Source organism: Eretmochelys imbricata, chromosome 7 (assembly GCF_965152235.1).
Source record: "Eretmochelys imbricata isolate rEreImb1 chromosome 7, rEreImb1.hap1, whole genome shotgun sequence".
NCBI lineage: Eukaryota > Metazoa > Chordata > Testudines > Cheloniidae > Eretmochelys > Eretmochelys imbricata.
The window spans coordinates 41,915,833-41,943,548 of NC_135578.1; the positions used below are offsets into that span (position 1 = coordinate 41,915,833).

The 27,716-nt window shown below is 38.4% G+C and overlaps 1 protein-coding gene across 5 annotated transcripts; it reads left to right on the plus strand.

The window, feature by feature from the left end:
- Positions 1–213: 213 nt before the first annotated feature.
- On the plus strand, positions 214–27,288 carry ATRIP (ATR interacting protein). Of its 5 annotated transcripts, none has more exons than XM_077822246.1 (14): positions 214–340; positions 2,597–3,050; positions 7,383–7,465; positions 7,752–7,922; positions 10,021–10,136; positions 11,859–12,019; positions 14,150–14,245; positions 15,126–15,255; positions 18,049–18,765; positions 20,236–20,378; positions 23,873–23,964; positions 24,865–24,948; positions 25,205–25,454; positions 26,548–27,288. In XM_077822246.1, the coding sequence occupies exons 2-14, from the start codon at positions 2,615–2,617 to the stop codon at positions 26,613–26,615; spliced, it is 2,547 nt and encodes an 848-aa protein (XP_077678372.1). In that variant the 5' UTR covers positions 214–340; positions 2,597–2,614; the 3' UTR covers positions 26,616–27,288. The 5 variants fall into 5 exon arrangements, with proteins under 5 accessions (XP_077678372.1, XP_077678370.1, XP_077678373.1 ...); XM_077822244.1 differs by lacking the exon at positions 214–340 and adding an exon at positions 360–831; XM_077822247.1 differs by lacking the exon at positions 214–340 and adding an exon at positions 875–885.
- Positions 27,289–27,716: the final 428 nt, after the last annotated feature.

The following is a 27,716-nucleotide window of genomic DNA, read 5'->3' on the forward strand; positions in this document are numbered from 1 at the left end:
CCTTATCCCTCAGGCGAGTGCGTGACCAACCACTGACAAATTTACAGAGCTGGCCAATCGCTGAGACTCTTGCATCCGGCAGCTCCACGCCCCTCTCTAGCAGATCCTCCGAGGCTGCCGGAGTGAGTGATACTGGCCGGCGGTGCTCTGATTGGGTAGTGGGAATAACTGCTCGCCGCCGATTGGCTGCGCTGACTGGCGGGGCCAGAGAGCGTGGAAAGGCAGGTGGGGGCGGGGGAGCGCACTCCATTAGGAAGGCCGCGATGCCGGGACCGCAGCGGTGAGGCGGAGCCTCGTTCCTGGCCCCTGTGTGAGCGGCGATCAAGCGGAAGCCCTCGCGGTAACGGGTCTGCCTGTCGCCCCGCGGGGCAGGGTGTTTTCCTGGGCAGGGGCTGCCTTGAGGAGGCGGTGCGGGCAGCGGGGATCGGACAGCGCTAGCCCCGCGCTGCGGGGGGAGTGTGCTCGGAGCTCTTGCTCCCGAGACTGTCCGGGGGTGGGAGCCACAAACCGCCTGGCCCGGGGGTGCGAGGGGCGGGGCTGTGCGCACAGGTACATCGGGAGACCGTGCAAGCTACGGTCAGCTCTGCTCGGTGTTCAGGAGGGTCCCCATCCCGCCAGCGTGTCCAAGGAAGAGCTGTAGGACAAGCGCTCGGAGTGGTCATAGAGGATCTGATCCTTAAAAATGGACAAACAGAGTCCAGGGCCCAACCTGGCTTTTGCTTCCCCAGTTGGCTTGTTTTGGCATCCGTCAGACCTGCAGGAGTGTTTCTGTTTGGCTTGTCTCCTATGGCGCCAGAGCGAACTCCGGCTGGAGATAATGCATCAACCAGAGTTCGTTCAAAACCAGTGATTGTGGTTAGAAATATATTGCTTATGGCGGCAGGTGTCTTCTTATTTTTTTCCTGAATTACTTTTATCAGCCCAGTTAACTTTTCTGTGTAATGTAACTGAATCGAGTGATGCACCTTCACTGCCCTGCATTAGAGAATTTAACATAATCTTGATATGATGTGGTTTGTGTTAATGTAAAAGCAATCCAGAAAATATCAAAGCAAAACTGATGTCTTTCTTATATGAGTAGTACTTTATTTTCAAATAGTAGAAATCAGAGATGTTAAAGACCTTTTAGGTTATCTACTTAAAAATACTCCTGTCTATAGTGATGGGCTTGTGGTTTTTGGGGGGAGGAGTGGTACTTTTGAATGTCTCAAGCAGAATGTGGTTTCTAACATTTCCTTTGGGAGAACCAATTTCATAGTTTTATAGAAATATTTTTTGATACTCAGACTAATTTTGTACTACTTTATTTAATGAGACACTGGAGAATGACTTAGGCCCCTAGCTTTTAGAAACCTTTTAAAGAACATCTGATGATTATGGCTTGTCTACAGTTAAAATGTTGCACCGCTGTAGTGTTTCAGTGAAGACACTATTTGCATCAACTGGAGGGCTTTTCCTGTTGACATACGTTCTCTGCCTCCTTGAGAGGTAGTAACAAGGTTGACAGGAGACTTAATCCCTTGACCTAGTGCTGTCTACGCCATGGGTTAGGTTGGTTTAACCGTGTCACTCAGGTTTCTGGATTTTTCACACCTCTGTGCGATGTAGTTATAGTGACCTAATTTCCTACTGTAGATCAGGCCTTAGAGTTAAATGTTGCTTTCTAAAACAGATCGTGGCAGGACTGGCAGAAGTCTGTACCACTTGATGTATGTCATATATGGGTACTTTGATGCCAAGGGGACAACTATCAAGAAACTAAATATCTTTAGTGTGTTCTAAACTTTAAAATCAGAGTAATCTTCAGATAGTATTTTACTATGCATATGTCAGAAAGCTGCTTTTCTAATTGGGGGAATTAAAATAAAACTGTAATGATGTTATCAGGCATTCTTTTGTTCAAAATGTTAGCTGATCCTATGAATCAGCTAGTCAAATTTGACACGAGATTGCTTTAGAATCTAATGCCCCTTCAAAAAATATGTTGCTGTTTTTAAGCTTACTGTGACAGTTTTATGTTCTTGTTTAGCTTATACAGAGACTCTAAAAATAAAGACCATGTTGTGTCTTGCTTTTGGAAAACATGAAGAGCAGAATTTCAAGGGCATGCAGCCTTCTGTAGGAAGAAAGAACAGGGGCATGTCTCCTCCTTTTTCTGGAGCCTCCTCCAGAGCTGTTTTTCAAAGGGTGTTTGGCCCTTTCGATTCATGGATGGTTTCTTCTTGGTTAAATTTCCATGGCGTTAAGTAATATTCTGTAGAATGACATTATTCTTATGGATGTAAACAAAACTACAGTTGTTTCTTTTGTTCATTTCTGATGGCATGAAAAACATATGTTTCTATGTTGCTCTACCTTAAATGATTCAAAATCGCTTTCTAAATGGATGGGAAGCTCTGGAGTTTGCAACATCGCTTCATCTTTTCCAGTCAGTTAGTGAGGGACTGTGCTGGAGACTCTTGAACCCAGATCACTGTGTGGTAGCACACTTGTTTCTTCATATGTTCAGTTATTTGTTTGTATATTGTGGAATAAATTTAATTGGGAAAATGGTCCTTAGAGCATTAAAATGTAATGTTTTTGTTTTGTTTCATAGGGTAAATATTTATACAGAATGTCGGTGAACTCATTATTTGGGAATAAGAAGAGAAATAGCTCCATATTATATGGTGTGGATCAGGCACAGATTATGGCTTCGTCTTCTGTTTATCGAGAATCCACTAGTCGAGGATGTATCGGGAACCACGGAGATGGCTTTCCTCCAAACAAGCGTTACAAAAGCTTTGAGTCAAAGTCCAAACAAACAGAAGATCCTTTTGAAGACAATGATGACTTCACAGCTGATGACTTGGAAGAAATAGATATAATTGCCTCACAGGCTTTATCACAAGTTCTAGACTCAAATACTCATTCTAGAACAACACACATCCAGAAACCTGAGCAGAATGCTAGACCATCCTTAACCCCAAACAACACCAATCAAAAGTCTTTGAATATTGAACAATGGAGTGTTGCCTCTAGTGCAGAAAAAGATATGAAAGACCAGTTCGGTATGTGTAGTCTTGGAATATGGGACTATAATTGGGGATGTGAATGCCTTGATGTCTCCTTATTTTCCAGATCTGGGGATTGACATGCTGAACTTGTTCTTCCTAGAAAAATGTCTAAAGTAATTAATTATCTTTTGAATAGATTCTTTAATCTCAGCCCCAAAGTAAATTTCACTGTTGCTGAAATGTTCATTTATGTTCTTGAAGCTATCTTGAGTTACCAGAATTAGTGGGGGAAAATGTTCTAATCATCAGGGGAATCTTAATTTCTGGATAACTTAACTGTCAAGAGTTGGTATGTACATCTAATTATATGCCTTAAAGAACTAGTTATAGAGCTTGGCAAATAGTATGACTACATGTGATAAAATAGCATTAAGTAAGAAGTACTCAGAAGCTGTGCTCCAAATATTTGTAGGTGTAATCATTTGGAAAGATCACACTTTGATATGATAGCACTGTTTTTTGTGTGTGTGCAACGCCTTATTCTAAGGAAAGTAAGCCAATTTAGCAAGCTTTAACTCAGTGTCACAATGGCTCTGAACCAGATGCTACTGTAAGGGGAAGTAGCTTGCTGATGGACAAGCAGCAAATGTGAGGCAGAAATGGAATTAGAATACCTGGCTTCCCAGACTTCAGTTCTAACCACTAGGCTACACGTGATTGTGTAATATCTGTCATATGCACAAGTGATTTTTAAATTCCCTTTTGGGAGAGAAGGGAAGATGACCTGTTCATAAATATCATGCAACAAACTTAAATCCTCTGAATGGGTGGGATCTTCTACTCATTGTAAATGCTGATCAATAACTTTTTCTGGCCAAAACAAACCTCAATTGTTATCTGCACTACTGTTTATAACATTTGTAATATTAATGAGAATCTACTAGTGGTCTAAGCACTGGTTATGAAATACCTCACTTCCCTGGAACATCACTTTTAAATCCAGCAGGGTTTAAATAGGGTTTAAATCAGCTCTACACCTTTCAGAGTACGTAAATTGAATTTTGTGTGACTTGATTGAATATGGAGTCTCTCAGATAAGACAGGAATATCCATGTTCCTGACTCTTTGGCCAGTATGTGGAAGGTCCCGGAGCATTTGTGAGAGTAGAAGTTTACCCGTGCCCTGGACAAAATGCTCCCTCTCTTCCCATTTCCCCCCCCCAGAAAGCTGTACAGCATGCTGAATGTGGCTGTGTTTCATCGGTGATACATGCATAGTTTACATAGTACCTTACAAACAGAAGAAAAATATCTCAGGTATGAGTGCCTGCCAGTTGACTCCTAGTAAGCTGTAATGGAAAAGAAAAAAATTTAATTGTTAGGAATTTAGCCTTAACTGGTTAGTGTCTGAATTTATAAAAGCTAAATAGATCCTTAACCCTGAAGCTTCTGTTTTGTAGGCAAAACTCTGGGCTGGTGCATGGAGCTAGCCACAAATTCAGAGCCCAGTTTTATGCCAGTTTAATATTTGATGGGTGGGCACTGGAGAATACCTGGTGTTCTGAGCTCATTGCTTATCTGTGATAACAATGTGTACGCTTAAAGGACACTTTCTATTGAATTTGGCTTAAAATCTAAGTGGCTTGTGTGAGAATGGAGTAGGAGAAAAGAATCTTCTACAAACTTAAGACCAATAGAAGTGATTGCATACGTTAAATCCAGTAGTGTTTATAATCCAAACAAGTCAAAGTGGATAGGAACCTAAAAGAAAAATAGAATCCAAGTTTTTTTTGTTTGTTTTTTAAGTCAGCTTTCATGGAGGAAGAATTCAAAAAGTAAACAATCAAGATAAATATCAAAAAGTAAACTAGATGTTTAAATTCTTCTAATTTCATAGAAGGGACCGTTGTGATCATCTAGTCTAGGGGTGGGCAAACCTTTTGGCCCAAGGGCCACATCTGAGTATAGAAATAGTATGGCGGGCCATGAATGTTCATGAAATGGGGGTTGGGGTGAGGGCTCTGGCTGGGGATGAGGACAAGAAATTAGGAGGTCAGAGTGCAGGAGGGGGCTCCAGGCTGGGGCAAGGGTGGGGTGCAGGGAGGGTGAGGGCTCCAGCTGGGGGTGCAGGCTCCGGGGTAGGGCTGAGGATGAGGGGTAGGAGGGTGCTCTGGGCTGGGACCGAGGAGTTTGGAGGGTGGGAAGGGGATCTGGGCTGGAACAGAGGCATGGGGGGGGTGAGGGCGCTGGCTGGGGGTGCAGGCTCTGGGGTGGGGCTGTGGATGAGGGCTTTGGGGTTCTGGAGGGTGCTTTGAGCTGGGACCAAGGGGTTCAGAGGGTGGGAGGTGGATCAAGGCTGGGGCAGGGGTTGCGGTCGGAGGGGCGCACTCAGGGATGCAGGTTTCGGGCGGTGCTTACCTCAAGTGGTTCCCAGAAGCAGTGGCATAGCCCCTCTCCGGCTCCTATGCACAGGCATGGGCAGGTGGCTCTGCTGCTTGCTGCCCTGTCTGCAGGCACCGCCTCTGCAGCTCCCATTGGCCACAGTTCCTGGCCAATGAGCTGTGGGGGTGGTGCTTGGGGCAGGGGCAGTGTGAGGAGCGGAGCCCCCTGGCTGCCCCTACATGTAGGAGCTGGAGTGGGGCCATGCTGCTGCTTTCTGGAGCTGCATGGAGTGGCCCCCAACCCTGCTCCCTGGTTTGAGTGCTGGAGTGGGGCAAGCCCCAGACCCCGCTCCCCCGTGGGAGCTCAAGGGCTGGATTAAAATGGCTGGTGGGCTGGATCTGGCCTGCGGGCCATAGTTTGCCCATCCCTGATCTAGTCTGACCTCCTGTATAAAACAAACCATAGAACTTCCCCAAAATAATTTCTACAGCATATCTTTTAGAAAAATATGCAATTTTGATTTAAAAGTTCTTGGTGGTGGAGAATCAACCTGTGGCCAATTATTTCAGTAGTCTAAGGTACTGCAAATAGGGTGGATGATTTAAATCTTCAAGTGGAAAACCTCAATTTAAATAATTGATTTTAATGAACTTTTCCATTTGTACGTTAGTTATTTTCTATAGAAAGGTGCATTCTTATTGGTTTATAACCATTCAAAGATGTTGATTTACAACTAAGTAGAGCCTTTTCCCCTAGATTTGATACATCTTTTTGCTACCTAGGAGAGTACACTATAGTATACGTTATTTTAAGCAGTGATATACCTTTATATTTTCAGATTCTTCTTTATTAATTGTACATTTTAGTATGGCAGAAAATCAATGATACATTGTTTATTTAGTAGATAATTAACTTTTTGCTCATGATTTGTCAAGCTGAATGAGGATGGTAAATGGAATTTAATTAAACACACAAAACAGCATATACATTTAATTCTTACTAAACCAAACAAGTCCTTAATACACTACATAACCTGTTGTGCCATATTTATAAAGCTTGACCTTGAAAACTTGATGGTTTTTCCCCTAATTTTTTCTTTATGTAGAAAAAAGCACACTTCAACTTAAATTTTTGATAGAGGCTTCTGGATTTAACGTTTTTATTTAAATGTTTTGAGATTATAAGAAGTTTAGGCCTTAACATATTTTGTATTAAATTCAGATTTCATTTTAAACAGGCTTATTTTTTAAAAGAAACACTTATTATAATTTAAATGACAAAATAAAAATCTTAAATTTTTAAAAACCTGATTTTATCCTCCCTCATTACAAGTTGTTTGCTTTGTTGGGTTTTTTTTGTTTCTTTTTTGAGTAAAGAAATCCTAATGGATGGGTTATAGTAAAGTTATTGTGGAAATAGAAGTATCAATTTCCTGAGTTGGTGCCAAAATACGAATGTGTGTGTGTGTGTGTCTATTGATACTTCTATTTCCACAATAACATAGGCTTGGCAGAATTCTTTTTTTATTTGTTTTATAATTTTCAGTGGATGACATTGATTATTTTAAAGCATTTTTTTCAATTTTTATCAATTTAAATTTTCACAGTTGTGGGAAACTATGGGTGTGAGGTCAGACAATTATTTAATGACAGTAGATGTTGACATTCAAAAAGTTAAAGCTTTATAACTATAAAAACACAAACTGTCAACATCACATTTCAAACTATACAAAGTAAATATGCTTAAATCAAACTGAGTTCCCAAATAACATTTTTCACACTTTCCCGGTCTGTAAATTTTGATTGACAGAAATATTTTTTCATTAGTTTGCATGTGTATGGTGAAATTGACATTTACTGACATTTACCAATAAATATATAATCCTTACAAGCTAGAAAATATGTGATGAGTAATAATAAAAAAGTGAGATGTTGAAATGTTATCAATAATAACTTGTTATATGCTTCAAAGTGGAGTTGGTATCAGAATTCCCTCTTTTCACCAGGAAATGGCACTGAAGATATTGGAATTAAAGACACATTTGGATTTGAAGTACTGCAAACACAACATGAAGAAGTTAAGCAAAAGGTTAATTGCCTCTTTTTTTCTTAATCGGCTGGTGTACTGGTTATTACAGCAATTTTTGGTGGTGGTTTAATTTGTGACCTTTGGATTAAGTCCTGTTTAAGGTATCTTTAATCACCATGGTTAGGATGCCTGGATCTGCAGAAGGCCAGTCTGCTTAAAAAACAAATCAGGTTACTCTTCAGGAGAACAACTCTAGGCCAAATTGTGATTTCTGTTTTTGGCTGAATTGAATCCATAATATCAGTGTTGTAAATCCACACTTCTTAAAGGTATGCTCTGCTTGCAGCTGAAAGAAATACAGGATGAAATCCTTATTAAAAATGGAGAAATTAAAATTTTGCGGGACTCAATGCTGCAGATGGAATGCACTTTGGAGGAACAGAGAAGATCATACATGCTATTGGAAAAGGAAAAAGATCAGACACTAAGTGAAAAAGAAAAGGAGTTCTCCAAAAAGGTAGCGTGTGTGGTTTGTTTTTTGTTTTGTTTTTTCTCCCTCTGTGATAGCTGTCTAACTTCTTATGTGGAAAAGCTCAATCGTTTGTAAAAAGAAAAGGAGTACTTGTGGCACCTTAGAGACTCTGAAACCTGTCAATTGTTTGTTTGAGTCTATTTTACTTAAGTCACAATCATTACCTAATCAAGAGAAGGGCATTTATAGCAAACTTTCCTCTAACTTTTTTATCCAGCAAAGTTACATACAGGAAAAAATAGGCAACCAAATTATGGGATAACTTCCTCATAGGGGACAGTGGTGATGTTCTTCTAGCAAATTATAGGAGTGTTGCACAAGTGGCTTTTGGAAGGACCTGGAATGTTCAAACTAGAATTACAGCCCCATAACTGAAAACTTAAAAAGCATTGTATCTCTGTTTCTACAGCCGAACTCCAACTTTCTGTCTCTTCAGTTTTCCCCCAAAAGCACTGTGAAAGGTTGCTGCTGCTGCTTACCCCACTGCTCGGGTCCTCTAGTGCAGTCCTCCCTTGAGTAGCAACTAACTACAGTAACCATCATGATGAGTTTGCCTTATTGTACCAATGTTTGGTTGTGTTGTGTTGTATCTGATTCTCAGCTGGGATAGCGTACAAATGAACTGAGTGTTTTGGCTTAGGTTGCATTGAGTTAATAACTGTAGTTTTGGTGTAGTAGTATGGTAATCTATATGTAAGCGTGGGAAGGTTGGTGGTAGCTGAGCAAAAGGTGAATTATTAGCATAAACAAGTATCTTCACGGCAAAGCCCTTTTCTTTTGACACTGACTTGAAAGGGAAGGTTATCTTAAAGCTTCTCAATAGCAGTTGAAACTTTATGCCCTTGTCATCAATAGGTTTGCTCCTTGGTGACTACTTAGAGATTAAGGGTAGGTCTACGCTACCCGCCGGATAGCGATCGATTCCCGAATGCTCTCCCGTCGACTCCGGAACTCCGGCACTGCAAGAGGTGCAAGCAGAGTTGATGGGGGAGCGGTGGCAGTCGACTCACCGGCGTGAAGACGCTGCAGTAAGTCGATCTAGGTATGTCGACTTCAGCTACGCTATTCTCATAGCTGAAGTTGTGTACCTTACATCGACTCCCCGCCCCAGCGTAGACCAGGGCTAAGAAGATGATTGGTGAGACGCACACACAGAGACTTTAGTTTTATTAAGAGCATGATCAAGATAAGCAAAATCACAGAACTAGAAAAACAAGAATGACAGCAGAATTCACATCACGTATACTCATGAATCTGCGGATCTATGGGTTCCCCTTAAGATGAGATTTAGCATTAAGGTGGTCACCAACCTGTTATGCCAAGGTCCTTCTGAGAGCTGGGTATGATTCCTTTTTAGCCACCTATTCCTTACATCCACTTATTTCCAAGACCATATTTGATTAAGTCTTGTCTTTTTGTTTATATTTTCCATTCCTGCTATTTATTTTTGGGACAACTGTTGTAAGCATTTGCACCGATAGATTGTTCTGTATGCAGTCCCGTTAAGGAGGCCTGGCTAAATAAAACCTTTGCTGTCTAGACAATTTAACCACAAAATATATATATTGTTAACTCTTCTGACCAAGGTTACTTACTAATGCTAACTTGTATTAGGCCTAATGTGGCCTTATGCTAATTATTACTACCAGTAGGCCACAGGCTAAATACTAGAAATCAGACTCACTGCAAAGCCTACTTTAAAATGTTTGTTTCTTTGCTTATTCCTGTATGAATTATAGCATTAGTTTCATTTGCACTAATTTAGCAAACATCTTAACTCTTTCTAAGATAGAAATGATTATTCCTGATCTGAGCTTAAGTCATGCATCAAAGGTCAACAAACTCATGCTGTAACATCCCAATCATTGAAGTTTTTAAAGAATACGTTAGTCAAACACTGTCAGGATGGTTTAAGTATACTTAATTCTGCCACACCACTGGGGGGAAGGAAGCAGGGGATGGAATGGACTAGATGACCTATTGTGGTTCCTTGCAGCCCTCCATTTCTATGATTCTGTGTTTGTTACTCTTCCAGTTTATATAGTGTTTAATGCAAAATTACTCACTTGTATTCCTCTTTCAGTTACAGTCATTGCAGTCAGAGTTGCAGTTTAAAGATGCTGAAATGAATGAATTGAGAGCAAAACTTCAGAACTGTGAAAGAACTAAGCCTGTTAATCCGTCAGTTACAAATGCCAGGTACCAAATAGTTTTGAAAGACAGAAAATTCAAATGTGAATTATTTCATGTATGGAGTTTCATTAAACATTGCAGAGCAACTTCTCTGCTGGCATAACTCGATTGGTGTCAAAGAGCAAAGGTGTTGAAAATTGCAGTGCATTAGCATTCTTTTGTCAAATGCAGCACAAATATCACATGAACAAATAAAGTGTATGAAAATTAGTTTCCCGGGGTATAAAATAACAAAGCTAAAGTCTGAAGTATAAAGCTCTGATTTAGTATCTTTTCATTGTAAAGTTGCTTCTAGCTAAAATGTGTCCTTTACTGTGAATTTTAAAACGTTAGGTTTATTGACATTTGTGTTTCAGGTTTATTCAAAGCATGTTTTGATACAGCTCTAAAAATATTTATTACTCCGATTAAAAACTCTTCAGTTTTCCAGGGTCTTTTGTAAGGCCAAAGAGAACTTTCACTTAATGCATGGAAAATTTCTTTATTATGAAATGTTTTGAGTTCAAACTCTTACCATAGTGCATGCACTGTTGTCTGTAATCATTTAAAGGTCTAGAAAACATGACCTATGAGGAAAGATTGAAAAAATTGGGTTTGTTTAGTCTGGAAAAGAGAAGACTGAGAGGGGACATAACAGTTTTCAAGTACATAAAAGGTTGTTACAAGGAGGAGGGAGAAAAATTGTTCTTCTTAACCTCTGAGGATAGGACAAGAAGCAATAGGCTTAAATTGCAGCAAGGGAGGTTTAGGTTGGACATTAGGAAAAACTTCCTAACTGTCAGGGTGGTTAAGCACTGGAATAAATTGCCTAGGGAGGTTGTGGAATTTCCACCACTGGAGATTTTTAAGAGCAGGTTAGACAAAGACCTGTCAGGGATAGTCTAGATAATACTTAGTCCTGCTATGAGTTCAGGGGACTAGACTAGATGACCTCTCAAGGTCCCTTCAAGTCCTATGATTCTGTGTTGCAGAAGTTCACCTAACATGGTACCTTTGTCCTCCATTAGCCTGGGAGGATGTCTCTCTCTTTTTTGCTCTGGCCCCCACCAGTCCCAGACACTTGTATGATGAGATTTTAAAGTTCCCTGTGCCTTGTTTGTTTTTAAATTGAGAGCTGGACCAGGACCCTCTTGGAGCTGCTGGGGGGGGGGGGGGGGGATTACTCTAACTTTAATCTTGTAATATACTACGTGCCTGTAGAGCCATAACTGGAGAGACAGTGGATTCATAATAGGAAGTTGTAGAGCACAGAAGACGAGATGCTCTCCTGTGAACTCTTCCACTGTCTTAACAGATTTTTTTTTTCTGTTGACCTGCAGTAAGCTGACCTCTTCCCCCAACAAAATAAGTTTGACTTTTTCAGCCAGAATCCACATCTTGCATTGCCCAAAAAGCTATATGTATTTTGAGCTGGATCATGCTCTAGCTAGTTAAGTAATTCAAGTGTAAATAACATACACTAACAGTACTGTAAGTACAGGTGGAAACATAGTATGTTCGTGTATTTTGTGAAATAACTTATTTTATGATTTCACAGAGTGTTAGCAAACACTTCAAAATGTGCAATTTTGTCTTTGAATAAATTAGTACATAATGCAATACCTATGACACATCAGAATTCATGGAAACTGATGTGTATTTTAAAAAAAGGTGTGATACTTCTTATTAGTAACATTCAGAAATTACCCCAAGTAGTCCTTTATCCAAGCATTTGATTTAATCTTTTAGCCCTAAGAAGAGTCCCTCCAGAATTGTAAAATTGGAAGGATGTTCTCTTCAGACTGGAAAAAAATCTTTTCCTACAAAAGAGACTTTCAGCGCTGACATGTCCCTTAAAGTATCCTGTTCTGCAGCAAATTTGCCTGCTGAGACTTCTTTGAACAAGGAGGGTAAGGCACTGTTTTTATAGCATCCAAAAAGTAGTTAGATGTAAAGCTTTGGGTTTCACTGTTGCTTGTATTTGTCTTGTCTTGTATGTATGAACAGTTTGTAGGGCCTTCCTTCACTTACCACAATAAAATACTCTGGCTTTCCACTCAAAAATTCTCTTTTCTTCTCCTTTGCAGCTATCTGTATTAACTCCCTCTGGCTGAAATTTGCTCTAGCCCTCATGTACAGTCTCAGGACCATGAATATTGCTCTCAGGCATGGTCTACACTGGGAGGGGGGGATAGATCTAAGTTACACAACTTCAGCAACGTCAATAATGTAGCTGAAGTCAGTGTACTTACCGCGCCGTCTTCACTGTGGTAAGTCAACTGCTGTCGCTCTCCCGTCAACTCTGCCTGCGCCTCTCGCCCTGGTGGAGTACTGGAGTCAATGGGAGAGTGCTCGGCGGTCGATTTATCACGTCTAGACTAGATGCAATAAATAAATAAATGGACATACCCTCAGTCAACTATGAAACTTCTGTTAGCACTAGTGGGAGTTTTATATTGAAAGGCATGGATTTAAATGTGCACGTTGCATAAAAGTGACGATGCTTTCTGCTCTGTCTTAGTTTTTTAGGGAAGACTAGGGTTCTTCATGCACAAGCCTAGCATCCATGCTCTATTTGTGCTGTTTCCTATGACCAAAAACCTGGGGAAAATCCATGTTCTCATTCCCAGATACTTAGTTCTTTCCTCTTGAATAATTACCTTATTTAACATCTCTTTCTGGATTTTTGGATTAGTACCTCTTGTTGTTTAATAGCCTAATATTTCTTTCCCTTCAAAAAGGAAGGGATGTATGTATTTTGTGTGTTTACTCTCAATGAAGGATTTGGAAGACTGTTTACACAATTATTACTTTTGCATGGATTTGGGGATTAAATACCATTAATAAAATTGTTTCAGTTGCTGGACACTGGAAGAGTACATGACTATTGGAGAACCCTACTTTGAGAAATCTGACTCTGCAAGATTCTCTCAATGAAGTAAATGGAATTACTCATTAGATTCTTTGTGAGAGTAAGGGGTGCAGGATCAGGTCCATACACCCAAACAGTGATTAAAATTTCATGTCTTCTAGAAGGTTGGTAATATGTCAAAAGGATGTAATAGTTCATCTATCTCTTAAAAATAAATATTTAAAAAATGATGTAGATAAGTAAAGAATACTTTAAAAGACAATTTGATGCTGAGAAAACAAAGAACTAAATACAGTGGTGTAAAGTGAAGTAATGCACACGTGGCAGAGTCACAGATTAATGCTAGGAAATTATAAAGCTAAGAAATCTGCTCAGATCTGCAAATGGCCAAACGATCAGCTAACCTTTATGGGAGCATCTATGCTGAATCAGAGCAGTTGTCCATCTAGTCCAGTATCCTGTCCCAAACAATGGGCAATACCAGCTGCTTTAGAAGAAAAGTACAAGAAACCTCACAATAGCTGTGAAGTATAAATACTTACACATCCATTTCAAAACACTGGATCTTTAGCAATTACTGTTACAACACTCAATATTCTTGTTATCCATATAAATGGCTAATATCTTTTTTTGAATCTGGCTAAGGTTTTGGTCTTAATTGTAACTTTGGGCAAGGAGTTCCAGGGATATCTCTGATTACATAGTAAAGCACTTTGACAAGTGGAAAGAACTATAAAAGTGTTAAGTATTGTTGAGGACTGCATGGTCACTCTGAAAATCTAAGTTCACTTATATCCTCACTCCTTGACAACTAATGTTGACTGTCTACTAACTAATTTTTTTTCAAAAAAATCACTGTGGAATGGTAATGTTGAACTAGCCTATGACTAAACTGTAGAGCAAAGGCACACTTTTTTTGTTGACTTTCTCACTGTCTAGTGCAGAGGGATGAATTATGGTTGCCACATCAGGATTAACTCTTGAGACTTTGTTTGAAATAACTGAGTTAAGGCAAAGTAATGTAATTCATAATTACACTTTTTTCTCCAGATAATTACTAGCTATATCACAACTGTTATCTGATTGAATATGCATGTTGATTAAATACAGTTACAAATGTATAAGGAGCTGGTTTTACTACTTGCATGACGGTACCTTTTTGTTTCAGACAGTAAGACCCCGTGTCCTGAAACTGAACTTGTGACGCAAGAAGTGATGGAGAGAAATGTGACTTACAGTTTTGTTCAAAGACAAAACTCCCAAGGTAACTCTATCTTCTTAATTCAGAAATTAGATGGCACCAGAGCCAGAAGCTGTCTAAGGAACACTGGGTATGCTTCTATTAAACAACATTATTATGTAGTGTATGAAGTACAATATTATTGTTCAGGAAGGTGGTGATGGAATAATGCTTTCGTTGTTAGGACTGGGATCGTAATCTAGAACTTGTAGGAAGATATTGTTATCCTATATTGATCTAACCTCCCTCAAAAAAATATTCACTTCGGCATCAGTGGAAAGATACGGGTTGAAGAATTTCTGTGGTGTAATTATTTGGCCACCTCTTTCTTTGACTCCAAATCAATTGATGTAATGATTGCTTTTACAGTAAGTAGATATAGAAGAGAGGAAAGAATAGGTGTGTTTGTTCTTTTTGTTTTGTTTTGTTTTTTTAATATAAGTACATACAGTAAGAGGATAGCAGCATCTCCAAGCCTTCAACACTAGGAAGCTACCAGTACATTATTTTATTCTGAGGTCAGGGTGGCATTATATCTGTTAACACCTAGTTTGGCTCTTGGATACTGTCCTGGGGGCCAAATAAGTAACTAGATAGAGTAGGTGTGTTACGAGGCCTTTGGCTAAGGCATTTTACTAAATTGAGATGCGATAGGGTATCTATGGATATGTTTCTGTGGTGATGACTATTGACATAAAAATGTAATTCATGTTTGGAGATCTGTTTCCATAATTAAGGTGAAAAAAATATTCCATATAAATCTTAAATTCACATTTTTGTTAGGTGTACCACAAATACTGTGTAGTCTGTTGGAGTTTAGATTCCTTGTTTCAGTGAGAGCCTTTTAGTTTCACATTTCAATGAACAGAAAAGAACATCCTAAGGCATTTATATATCTTTGCAGGTTCTGTGTTACTAAATGCACTGATGAAACAGCCTATTGCCCCTGGGTCATTACTAGGACTCTGTCATCTTCTTAGCAGCAACTCTGAAGTGCTACCTGGGTCTGTCTTGCAGCCTAACTTTTTCAACACGTAAGTTTTTAACTGTTAAAGACTGGTAATGGTAATAATTTATCTCTTTACAGGGAGTACATTTACAGTACCTTTGAAGTTTATTTAAATATGAATGTGGGACAAAAACCTAAGTGCATAGGCCTTGTAGCATGGCTTACAAGATTGTTTTGCTCATTTCTGTTTGCCTAACTGCTTTTTGTAGATCACTTTTCACTTGATGTACCAAAATTATTTTATCCTATGCTTAATTATTCTGGTAAACAATTCTGTGTGTTACTCTTGTTAACAGTGTCTTGCCAAACTTGTTTGCTCACAATCTCTCGATCTTGCTGTGTGATATTTGGGGGTTTCTGTACCTTACAAATGTTTTCTTTGATGTAATTATTCAGAGGTCTCTCAGTACATATAAAATTGAGTGACCATAAAAGTCTTGTCAAATTATGCTTCTAATCAATATTGCTTGTAATGGAGGACATTTATCTAAGAGTCTTCTTTGCACTGCAACTGTCAAAGCAGTTATATAAGTTCTAAAATGTTAATACTATAACTAGATGCCATATAAGTACTTAATGACATATACATTTCCAACTTTAAAGGATCTACAGTAATTCTTTGATGTGTATTGTATCTCTGGATATGAAAGGACTGATAATTTTAGATCCAGTTGTATTTTGGGGGCATATCTTGAATTTTTTTTACACCTTTTTTGGTTTTTCATCACTCTGACTTCTAATTGTATAGAAATCAATTTCTCCTGTACTGAGATTAGCTTCTAAAGTATCTTCATCTTGGATAACTTGCTCTATAAGTATTACTGCTTTGTCTCTTTCCAAATATTGTGTTCCAAGCCACGTTGTCTTCAATACCATAGCCCTAACTATTTACATAAGTAAAGGCTGTGCAACTGATTTCTGTGAGCCACCATTGTTGTTGCCTCCCCCCAGCCTCTCCATTGTTCATTCTTACCTGCTATGTTTCCTGTGACCGGTTTTCTCTCCATTGCATCAGATTTCCTGCAATAACATCATTCTGCCTCTTAGATTGTTTGGAAAATATGTATTGTTTGTGTTCGTTTAGCCCTTCACTTACGGCTTCTACATATTACAAGATCTTTCTTCGCAGAAATTGTGCTGGATTCCTTTAAATCAATTTGGGCTTTGATTCTTACTGAAACCCTTTGATCAGTTGGTGACTTTCCCTATAACTAAAGCTAACGTAGTCTCGTCAGTAAATGTCTCATTTGTTCCAGGCAGCGAGAGCCTCTTAAACAATTGCATTGTGATGCTTATCTTCAATTATTCACTCAGCTCTCCTGTAGCATATGAACTGTTGCTTCCCTCATTTATTTACTTCTATTGAAACGGTAACTGGTGGTGGTTTGTGTGTGAATGCATGTACGTAAAATTAGATAAGGGCATTAAGCACGTATAGCTCATAAAAGGTTGCTAAGGATTATAGCTCGGATGGATGAAAACCACATGACTCCAATCATATTAATGCTATGATGTGTACCTGGAGGGAAGACTCGGGTTCTTCATGCACAAGCCTAGTATCCATGCTCTATTTGTGCTGTTCCTTATGACCAAAAACCTGGGGAAAATCCATGTTATCTCATATCCCAGATACTTTTTCTGACTGCTCACCACTTCCACAATAAATAAGACTTTTCCAAGAGTGCTTTCTTACTCCTTGTATAATAGTCCAAACTTCCTCCTCTTCCTTTTAAGAAATTATTTCCATGTTACACTCGTTACTGCAGAGTTTGTTTTTTTTTAAGGCTCTTCAGTTTTTGTACAATTGAAGTATTCTAACAGCTGAAACCATGTAAATGCTTGTATGGAATTTCAGGTTTCATAGTATGTTAGCATCCATTCCTTTGTCCACCACCTGATCATTCTGAAGAGAGGGATTGACAGTATCATAGTACTTGTATGCATCATCATCTGATCAGGACAAACTTGGGACAGGAAGTACTGTAGATTTAAAAGTACAAAAATGACTCTCTAAGGTGTATTTTACACTTTAGCAAAACTGTGTGTGTGCAATAATGAAAATGACTAGTTGGTTACATATGTTACCATATCTCCTGAAACCAGGAGACACCTGCATAGAGTTTAAATGTAAATTGTTCCTCTGCCAAAGACAATGGAAATAAATGATCAATGCAGCCATTTAATTTTACTGAACTTCATTGGCAATCCTGCTAAATAGTTTATCCAATGAACATTTACCATACTTTTAAAAAAATGTACAATAGAGAGAATTATATATAAAATTAAAAATGTATACGCTAATTCCTCACACAATCAGTGGGGAGGAAATGTCTCAAAGTCCCATTGTCAGTGTCAACAGATTAAGGATGCAAATGATAAAACAGTAATAACAGATTTTTTTTTAAATGTACGCCTAAAGTAGTGTAGGAGTAAGGGGTCTTTCAGAATATATTCTATTTTCTGTTTTGCAATTTAAATAAAACAGACTTGCATTTATTCACTGTGTAGCTGACTGAGACATTGAAAAATGGCCTTCCAGCAGCAACTCTACTGGGAGGACTAAAGGTAAGGTCAACTGTGAAGTTATGCTGCTTGCATGGTAGGGAAGGGTGCTCTAGTAGAGCATTCTTTCTGCCACATGTGCATAAAACCGTGACTTAACTGTCTTATTTTGAAATTGGACATCTTAATACAATTCATTTTTCATATTACATACAGAACATGAATAGCCAGAGGTTCAAAGGATATGTATGCATGGTCATTTTGCTGCCTTTGGTACATTGCATGTTTTGAACTATTTCATTTTGTTTTTTACTAGAGGATCTACAGGAATATCCAGCATCAGGACAACTTATTCTCAGGATGGAACCCCTTCTTCTATTGCTGCTTTAAGAGAAGCTCAAAAACTTGCAATAATGGCATTGAACTTGATTGCTATGGATGAAGGATCATCCGAGGGAGACCTGGCAGAAAGTGAGAGTGGACTGTTCCTTCTTAAACGCTTTAAGATCCCAGGTGCAGTGCATCTTCTACCTCTAGTGGAATACCATATCAGTGCATACTGTCAAGCTCTGCAGTTGTCTTCAAAGTCAAGAAACAGTCCTGAAAATCAATCAGTTAGTTCTTCTAGAACTAACTCAAGTATAATATCAAGTACCGAGGATTTTAGATCTACTCTGCAAGAGACTACAATTACATCTCTAGGTGTTCTTTATTACTTGGTATATTACAGCTGGGATGTTGTTTATACATTACTATCTTCTGAAGTGAAAAAAGTGTCTGAGATGGAGAAGAACATGGTGTGCAATAATCAATCTGATGATAAAAAAGAAAATTCCAGACCACAAGGCCAAACTGGAGAACTACAAGATGCTGCTAATAATGACCAATCCCAACATTCTTTGTTTAAAAAACTGCTTCAGCTGTTAGCTTTGTCTTCTACAGCAACAGGTTCCCAGACAGACAGTATCATGAATCAAAGCCTAAAGGTTTTGGTGAAACTAGCTGAGAATTCAACAGTTGAGTTACTAATAAGGTAAAAGACAGCTTGAGAATGTTTTAGAAAATTATTCCATGCCTTTTGTTTTACATTCCCAAACAGTTCCTATTTTCCTCCGCAAAACTGTGATTCACACAGATTTCAGCAAAATGTGTTATGTACGTGAGAGGATCACAGATTCCTCTCTGCTGCTGCCTCTAATAGCAACTGAGGATACACCAGTGCCTCCGTTACTCATGAACATGATAGGTTCCCACAAGCAGTAAAACTGAACTGATTCTGCTAAGCTTACACTTCACAGCTGCTGTTGCCCCAGTGGGAAATTATCCCATCTGTCACTGGCAAGTGAGAATTTTTCAAGCCTTTGTCATAGTCATAATACCCCTAAACGTGTTCCGTTATATGATCAGAGTCACTGGTAAGTATGTACAGAACGCAGACATCTTGCTATGTGGTTTATGAACAAAATCTCACTTAATAAATGAGTAAACCTCTAAAATAATTTGGACCTGCAAGTGATTGTATGGATAACTGCAGGTTCAGTTTTAGAGGGTGGATTAGAGGCCCCTTTGAAAATGTACCTCAGTGAGTTTATTTACTTGGAGTGTTTTTATTTCTTCTGACAAATAGCTTTTCTCCTAAACTTGAGGAATAGCTGCATAACAGACCTGTGTTTTATCTGGTGTGACAGTGTCCGGCCAGATGGCTATAGGAGAGTAATAGAAGGAAGATATATTAGCCCCAGGCTAAGTAGGTCCCTTTTCCCTGGATAAGGTAACAGGGAAGGTTCCAGAACAATCAGGAACCTTCTGGAGACAATTAAGACAGGCTGATTAGAACACCTGCAGCCAATCAAGAAGCTGCTAGAATCAATTAAGGCAGGTTAATCAGGGCACCTGGGTTTTAAAAAGGAGCTCACTTGAGTTTGTGGTGTGCGTGTGAGGAGCTGGGAGCAAGAGGCACTAGGAGCTGAGAGTGAGAACGTGGACTGTTGGAGGACTGAGGTGCACAAGCATTATCAGACACCAGGAGGAAGGTCCTATGGTGAGGATAAAGAAGGTGTTGGGAGAAGGCCATGGGGAAGTAGCCCAGGGAGTTGTAGCTGTTGCACAGCTGTTCCAGGAGGCACTCTAGACAGCTGCATTCCACAGGGCCCTGGGCTGGAACCCAGAGTAGAGGGCGGGCCCGGGATCCTCCCAACTCCTGGTCAGACACAGGAGGAGTCGACCTGGACTGTGGGTTCAGAAAAACGGCCAAGCTGAGGGCTGCCGTGAAGCTCCAAGGCGAGCAAATCTGCCAATAAGCGCAAGACCCACCAAGGTAGAGCAGGAACTTTGTCACACTGGTTAGAGCAGTGGTGGGCAACCTGCGGCCCGTGGACTGCAGGTTGCCCACCACGGGGGCTACAGTCTCATGTCCACATTAGTGTTTAAAATCCTGAGTAAAATGCTTTGCTTCCTAAAGTCATCGTGTTTCCAATTCCTAACTCTGATTTTCTTTTAAAAGTTTTTGGCATTTGCTAACTAGCCAGATGCTGCTTCGCTGTGTGTGTCCTGAGACCCCTTTGTCTGCTGTCCATCTGACTGTGCGGCTGTTGGCCATGCTTATTCATCACAAGAAGCTAGCTGCTCAACTTTGTTGTCATTCAGGTAGGAGAGAAATTACTTATCTTTATCATCATTCTTAAACATCCTATTTATGAAGCTTAGTTGAAAATATTTTTATAGGTGTGAATTATGGGTGTTTACATAAGTCTTACACCAGTTCTTAACTCAGAAAAGCAAACTATGCAGAATTATATGAGAACTGGCTAGCTGGTGCTAGTTTTCAACAATCTGAAATTTTAATAACCATGTGGATTCTCTTGGCTATTTTCCAGGTCTGCTTTCAAGATTTTGAAAGTTTAATATGGAAAAGTGCTACTGAGAAGTAAAAATCAATTTCCCTCTAATTGGTACCTCACCTTAAATGACATTGTTGGTCTCTGGGGCTTTGGGACTCTAGACACATCACAAATGTCAAGTAGAAGGTCTTTTTCTAAGAGTCTACCTGATGGTGGGATTCTGAATAGCAGTTCCCCAAAGCCACGTAAATTAACTATTGAAAACTACAACAGACATATATGGTCTAGTGCAGAATGTACTGAAGTAGTATTTCTGATGTAATGCTTAGTAAAGGTAGCTGCATCGAGTGGATTTATTTAAATGACTGATTTTAATCATGATTAAAACCAAGCCGGAAACCTTGGTTTAAAACTGTTTTTAATTGTGTTTTGCATTGATATATATATTTTTCCCAAAGAAAAGTTTATTCTCATTGATTGGTAACCATTAAAACATACTGATTTGCAACTAAATGTAGCCTGTATGGTAAATTAGGTGCTTTTTTCCTAACTAGGCGGTTGCACTATACCTATACACATTTATTTAAGCAATTATGTAGCTTAACTTAAATCTACTCAGATTCTTAATTTTTCCATCTTTTATTATGTTAGAAAATTGGTGAATGATATATTTCTTATTTACAAGATGGCTACTTCTTTACTTCCAATTTTGATCAAGCTCTATTTGGATGGAAGTTCAAATTCTATTCAAAATGCACAAACAACATTTTAGTTTCTTTTATTAAAGTGATTGTTAATGTGCTGGATACATAAGAAAAATGTTTATCAAAGCATGTTTTTCATTTAAAACTAACTCATTTATTAAACAAAGGAATTATTATCTGTAGTTAGTGAATTGAACTGATTGTTTCTGGTCTCCATGTCCTTCAAGATATTAGAACTAGTAGATCTCATCCTCACACACCTAGTTTGTATTCATGGATTGGAAAAGGGAAAACAAGCTTTCCTGTTTTTCAACTCCTAGTTGATTTCTTACCTTTGAATGAACTAGTCATTACACTGAACTAGTTTAATAAACTGAAATGAAGAAAATATTCTCTCTGCACCTGCAGAAGAGGCTACTTCTGTCAAAAGCTGATTTAGCACTTCAACAAACTCTGATTCCAGGTGCTTAGCCAGTAACTTTCACCAGTTTAGTGGCTTAACTTTTTTTTTTTTAAATTCAGCAGCAAACATGTACTGCTTAACATTATATTTATATTTCATTTAAACTATTGTAATAGAATTATAGTAAGCTTAAGTGTTAGCAGATTGTCAATTTCAGTTTTTTTAATTGTAGATTTTTATCCACCCTTAAGTTTAGCTTTGGACTAGAATTAATGGAACTGCTGGCTTGGTGAGCAATTTGTAATGGATTAGCTAAAAAGGCAACAGACAAATAATGAACATCCTTGGTTTGACTCAAAATGAAGCTGGCTCTTAAAACCCCACATCTTAGAAAAGGGAGATTGACCAACAGCCAATTTATTGGTAAAATGATACCTTCCTGCCTTTTATAATATTAAAAGAAAGGTTCAATCTAGAAACAGAGTGACAATATATCCAGATTAAACACGCCATCTTTCTTCAGGTTGACCCCAGTGCATGCACTGCCCAAGGCCCACCCAAACTGCTTTCATTTTTTCAAATATTACCCCAGAAAAATTAAACACAATTCCCTTTTTTTTTTAAAAAAAAAAAAGGAGGGGTGGTGGGGGAGGGTGGAACTAGGCCAGTTATTCTCTGCTAACCAATGGAAGCAGGCTTAACCAATGCTCTGAACTGCTTCTTAGACCTCCAGTTAAGATTAATCTATCAGAAAATCATGGAAGATGCAGTGGATCCCTGTCGGATTGTTCAAAATGGGTGATATTAAGTTAGACAATTGTTGATACTGTGATTCATCAGGTGTTAATTTAACTCACATGCTCTGGCAATGTTCCTACACTTATATGTTTGGGCAGAATTTTAATTAGAGATAAGTTTTTCCTGTCAAAATTGTTACAAGCAAAACATGTAATTTTAAACCTAATGGGTATTAATTGGCAGCTGAATAAATATGAAAAACTTGATTCAGCAGAGCATTAATAATTCTTAAAAGACTAGTGCTGCAAAAATGGAAATCCAAAAAGCAACCAACAGTTGAAGATTGGCGTAAAGACATCATAAGCTTGACTATGATGGAAATACCCCTCCATCCCCAAAATTGTCAGATATGGGATGCTTTCCTGGAATTATCTGAGTGATCCTATTAAATGTGTGCCCCCCTCGTCTCCACCTCTTTTCTGCCTACTTCCTTTCCTTGTCTTCTCTTCCCCCTCCTCTGAAGTTTTGTTTGTTCTTCTAATATTTTTTTCAGTTTCTCTGTACATTAAAAAGAATAAGGCAGAATACGATTTTAAAACAAAATTTGATTTTTATAAAGAAATGTTGTTTGCAAACTGTGTAATACAAATAATTTATTTATATTTTAACTGTTCCTATTATATATAAACAAATCTTTCAAGTATAGGTTAAGCTAAGATAGCAAATGGTTAACACATCATGAGAAGTTTTATATTATGGGGGGGTGTGTACTAAAAAAAAAAAAAAAAACTGTCAAACTCTTATCCCAGTCACTGTACCCTCCTTTATCTGTCCTGATAGATAAATGCCTATGTAACTCATCCTCGGCAAACTATGAAGAAGTCCTGAAGAACTTACTTATCTTTACAGCAACTGTGATTCTTAGAGATTTTCTGTCCTGTAGGAATTCCACGCTTGATGTACATGTGCCAGAGATGGGAACCTTTTGGCCCATGCCTGCGCCTTAATTTTCCTTGCTCTATGCTTGGGTATAAAAGGATGGAGAGAGGCCAACTCCTTACCTTCCATAATGAAGAATGAACTGCTAGCAGTGTCCTTTGCGTAGCTCCAAGTTCCAGGACCTATTCCAACATTTTAATTTATCTAGGTATTTATGGTCCCTTCACCATAGTGTCAGAGTGCCTCGCAATCTTTATCCTTGCAGCACCCACATGAGGTAGGGAAGTATTATCCCCAACCCATTTTACAGATGATGATCAGAGGCACAGAGAGAGTGAGTGATTTGTCCAGGGTTGCACAGGAATTGAACCCAAGTCTCATGAATCCCAGCCCACAAGTACCCATGAGCACCCAAACCACTGGGCTATCCTCCCTCACCAGGAGAAAAGATATTTGTATCAACAAACAAACTACTTAATAGAAGAATTAATTAAATTTGTTTAAATATAATTTCAGAAACCTGTCTTCTTCTTGCACTGTACATGTATATTACTTCAAGACCAGATAAATCCGCATCTGAAATGCTTTGGCTTCAGCTGGAACAAGAGGTAAACAAAGACTTTCTTTTCACATGTGCTTGCTTGTTGTTTCCTGATAACGGAGAAAGTGTCCCGTACTGCCCAAGAGTCAGCCTTGTAGCTGATTTGGTTGTGACATTGAAATTATCTGCTCTGGTATTAAGAAATGAAACTTCTGTTTTCAGGAAGAGCTATTTGAAATTTTTAATTAAGCTGTAACTATTTTTACAGCTGTTCTCAGCCATGTTCTTGTGGACTATTAGTATGAGTAGGAAAGTTTTATTATGTGATTATATATAATAGAACCAGTCTGTTCCAGACAAACAGTTCTCCATACAGAAAAGTGAAAAACAAACTTGTTCATAATAATAGAAGTACTAATATGGAAAAGCTGGTCTCCGATTTGTTGCTGTAGCACTTCTGTACTGACATACAGTAATGGCTTGCTATGTAGGCTACTGTCCTTTGTTCTGTTAGCATTGTAAATTCTTGGCATTTATTTGAGCTAAAACAGTCAACTTTGAGTCTGTTCTTAAACTTCAGCATGACCTTATTTATTTTTTGATTGTGCTGCTGTCAATGTAACTTTAACATTAATTTTCAAGGAAGCTGGGGTTTGGGTTTTGTGCGCTGTGAAGATTGAATATATTCTATTTTACCACTACCTACAAACACTGGCACCCTTTATCTCCAGTATTGGAGAGATTTTGCTTGCTAGTCAGAAGGAGGATCAAAATGTAAAGTAGCATTGGAAAACTGTTATGTTAGATTTGTACAAAACATCTACACAATGTTAGTTATAAAAAACTCAGGAATCCTTGAAACTAGAAATGAAATGCCATTTCCACTTTATTTGCAGCATAATCGTGTTTGCTTAATCTCCAGAATCCTAGTTCTCAGTGTAATGCAATCTGCATGTTTTTATATTAGACTGTTAGATTCCTGACTAAGTGTGTGTGCTGCTCCAGTCCATCAATTTTACTACTTGGTACAGATTGCCAGTGCAGCCTTGAGGTATGTAACTAGAGCTGTTTAATTAAACGTACTAAAGAAGACACGTTCCACTTAACATTGTTATAGTAACAATATACATTGTGATTTAGGAGTGTTTAAAAGATGCCTTCTAATATGAAGCTTGAATTTCTCTGCTAGACTGTGCCCTGAAACTTGGACACTTGCTATGACTGACTCCAGTAAAAGTCATAACAAAATAACAGAAACAAAATTACCTATTAGAAAACAATCTCCTATATGACTCTTTCTTCTGCAGGTAGTCAAGGCGCTTATTATAATGTTGCATAGACAATGGGTGAAGGTTAGAAGATCTGAGAGCAACCTGAGTGCGTATAGAGAACGAATTATTCAGTTTTTACGGGACACTGTTTTACTCTTACATAGTCTATCTCAAAAAGATAAACTGTTTCATGAACATTGCCTGGAAGTTCTCCATCAATATGATGAAGCCATGCCTGGTGTCAGAGCCATCCTCAAAAAAACTCCAAATTTGAAGGCCTCTGAAGGTAAGGTCCTGGCTGAAACTAAAGGTGGTTGGTTTTTTTTGTTTGTTTTTTTAAATCAAATGCACAAAACCCATTCTTACTATTTTACCATTCTCAGGAGCAACTTTTCATGGTTTTTATTGCTGCTTGAATTTGGGGTAGGGTTTAGTAAGAAGATCCAATTATTTGCCTTTTTGCAGAATGCTGCCTATGACTCCAGCATGTTTTACTGGCCTTACATAAACCTCTGTGTTCAAAGATAGATGTAGTTCTTAATGAATCTGTCCCTCAGCAGACACCAAATAATGAATTCTACTTAAATTTTGAATGTACATCTTGTAACTGATGCTGACATCAGTTGCCTCCCATGTTAGGATCTAGAAATCTCAGTGCCTGCTTCATCAATTTCATTCTCTTCTCTTCAGGATTGCTTTCTTGCACTTAGGACCGCAGAGCATGCAGGCTTTCTTGAAGCCAATATCATCTCCTCTGCCATTGCTGAACAGTTGTCTGCATATTCCTGCTCCTTAATATCCATTCTTACCAAATGAGAAGTGTTCGTTTTCACGAGCTTACATAGTGGAAATGTTGAAGTTCTTTCTACATTTCCATGTAACACAATGTTGTTTCTCTGCTGCCAGGGTAGTGGCTTTTTGAAGGTATAACTGTTTTATTTTGTAAACTATGAAAATTAACCCTAAAATACTGTACATACTATAAATAGGTAGTATTTTCAACAGGTAGCTAACATTTGGAAACACTCAGCTAAATTTAAGGGGCTTTTTGAAGCAGTTCTTGCCTCAGGTTGGGTTTCAAAATGTTTTTGTAAGTGAAAGTTCATCGAACACAAACACACACGTTAACAGAATACTTCACTGGATCAATCATTCTGAACTCTGTCAGGATAGCAGTCTTTTAAAAGGTGTTCTTGGTGGGGGGCTGGAGTGGGAGGAGGGGACTTCTGGAGCGGAGTATTATTGTTTCCTTTAATACCTAATGCTCATTTGTGTTCTTAACCAAAATTAATATGTTTATGTTTAAATACATTAACTGAGGAATTTGATGTTTAAAATTAAGTTCTGACATTCATTTGTAAAATAATATTCTGTTTCAGAGCTGGCTTTGGATGAGTTGTATCCTCCTGAGCCAGAAGTAGATGATCAAGAAATGGACTGCAGCTAGTAATTCAGCAATAATCCACCCTCATCTGAATTCTTGTTACTTAGCTTTGTTACCAATATACATGTGTGAAATATAACCTGTGTGTGGTAAACTTTTAAATTAATGGTGTGCTAAAGATTAATTACTGTCACTTAAGTGTAGCATGACTCAAATATAAAACTTTGAAGTTTTTTTGACTATTTTACTTAATTGCCAGCTAAATTTAGCATAATGTATTTTGATATCAAATCTTTTTGATACTAAGAAGAGAATTAAACTTAAATCTTGTTTTATTACGTATTTTTGCAGTGTGAAAATACTTAACTTATAAGTGACATGGAACTAAACTTGGCACAAACATGCTGTGAATGAAGTGAAAACTTCAAACTGTCACACTTTCCAATTAACTGTAATTAAGTCTTTATGGTGTTGAATGTACGGAGTCTCAAGATCATTGTAACTTTACCACGCAAGACTTTTTTTTTTTTTTAAAGTGTGTTTTTTTTCATGTGCTATTTTTATTCAGTGTTTTGTCTAAATGACTGCATTTTGTGTTTGACAGACTTCAAGAATTTGCTCATTCTTATAACGGTAGTGACTTTAGTACTCTGATTTTAAAATATATGTATTGCATTTACATAGTTGACAACTTTTGCCTTGAAAAAAGGGTATTAAAACCTACTGTGCCCCTGCACCTATGACTAATAGTCATCTATGTTTCTGAATTTCATAGCGGGCAAAATCTACGAACACAGACATGGCAAGGTGAAACCAGTGAATTTCAAACGTTTAAAAAAAAAAAAAAAAGCAGCAGCAGTATGTCATCTTGTTTGAGGGTGCAAAGATGAGGCAGTAGATTTGGGAAAAATCCTACTTTCTCCAATGGATTCATCGTGTGTGCATTGCTGCTTTTGCAACATTTGATACTATCTGCCGCAGTAAGTGTGTGTTAGGCCTTCATCCTATGATAGAGCAACACTTAGTGGAGCAATGGAACTTTGTTTAACATTTTATACGTGCTGAAGCCATTCAATGGCTATAATCAGTACAAATCCACTGCATCTTTACTGAGAGGGGGAAAAAGGTTTATACTGTTGTGGTAGCATCACCTGTGCCATACAT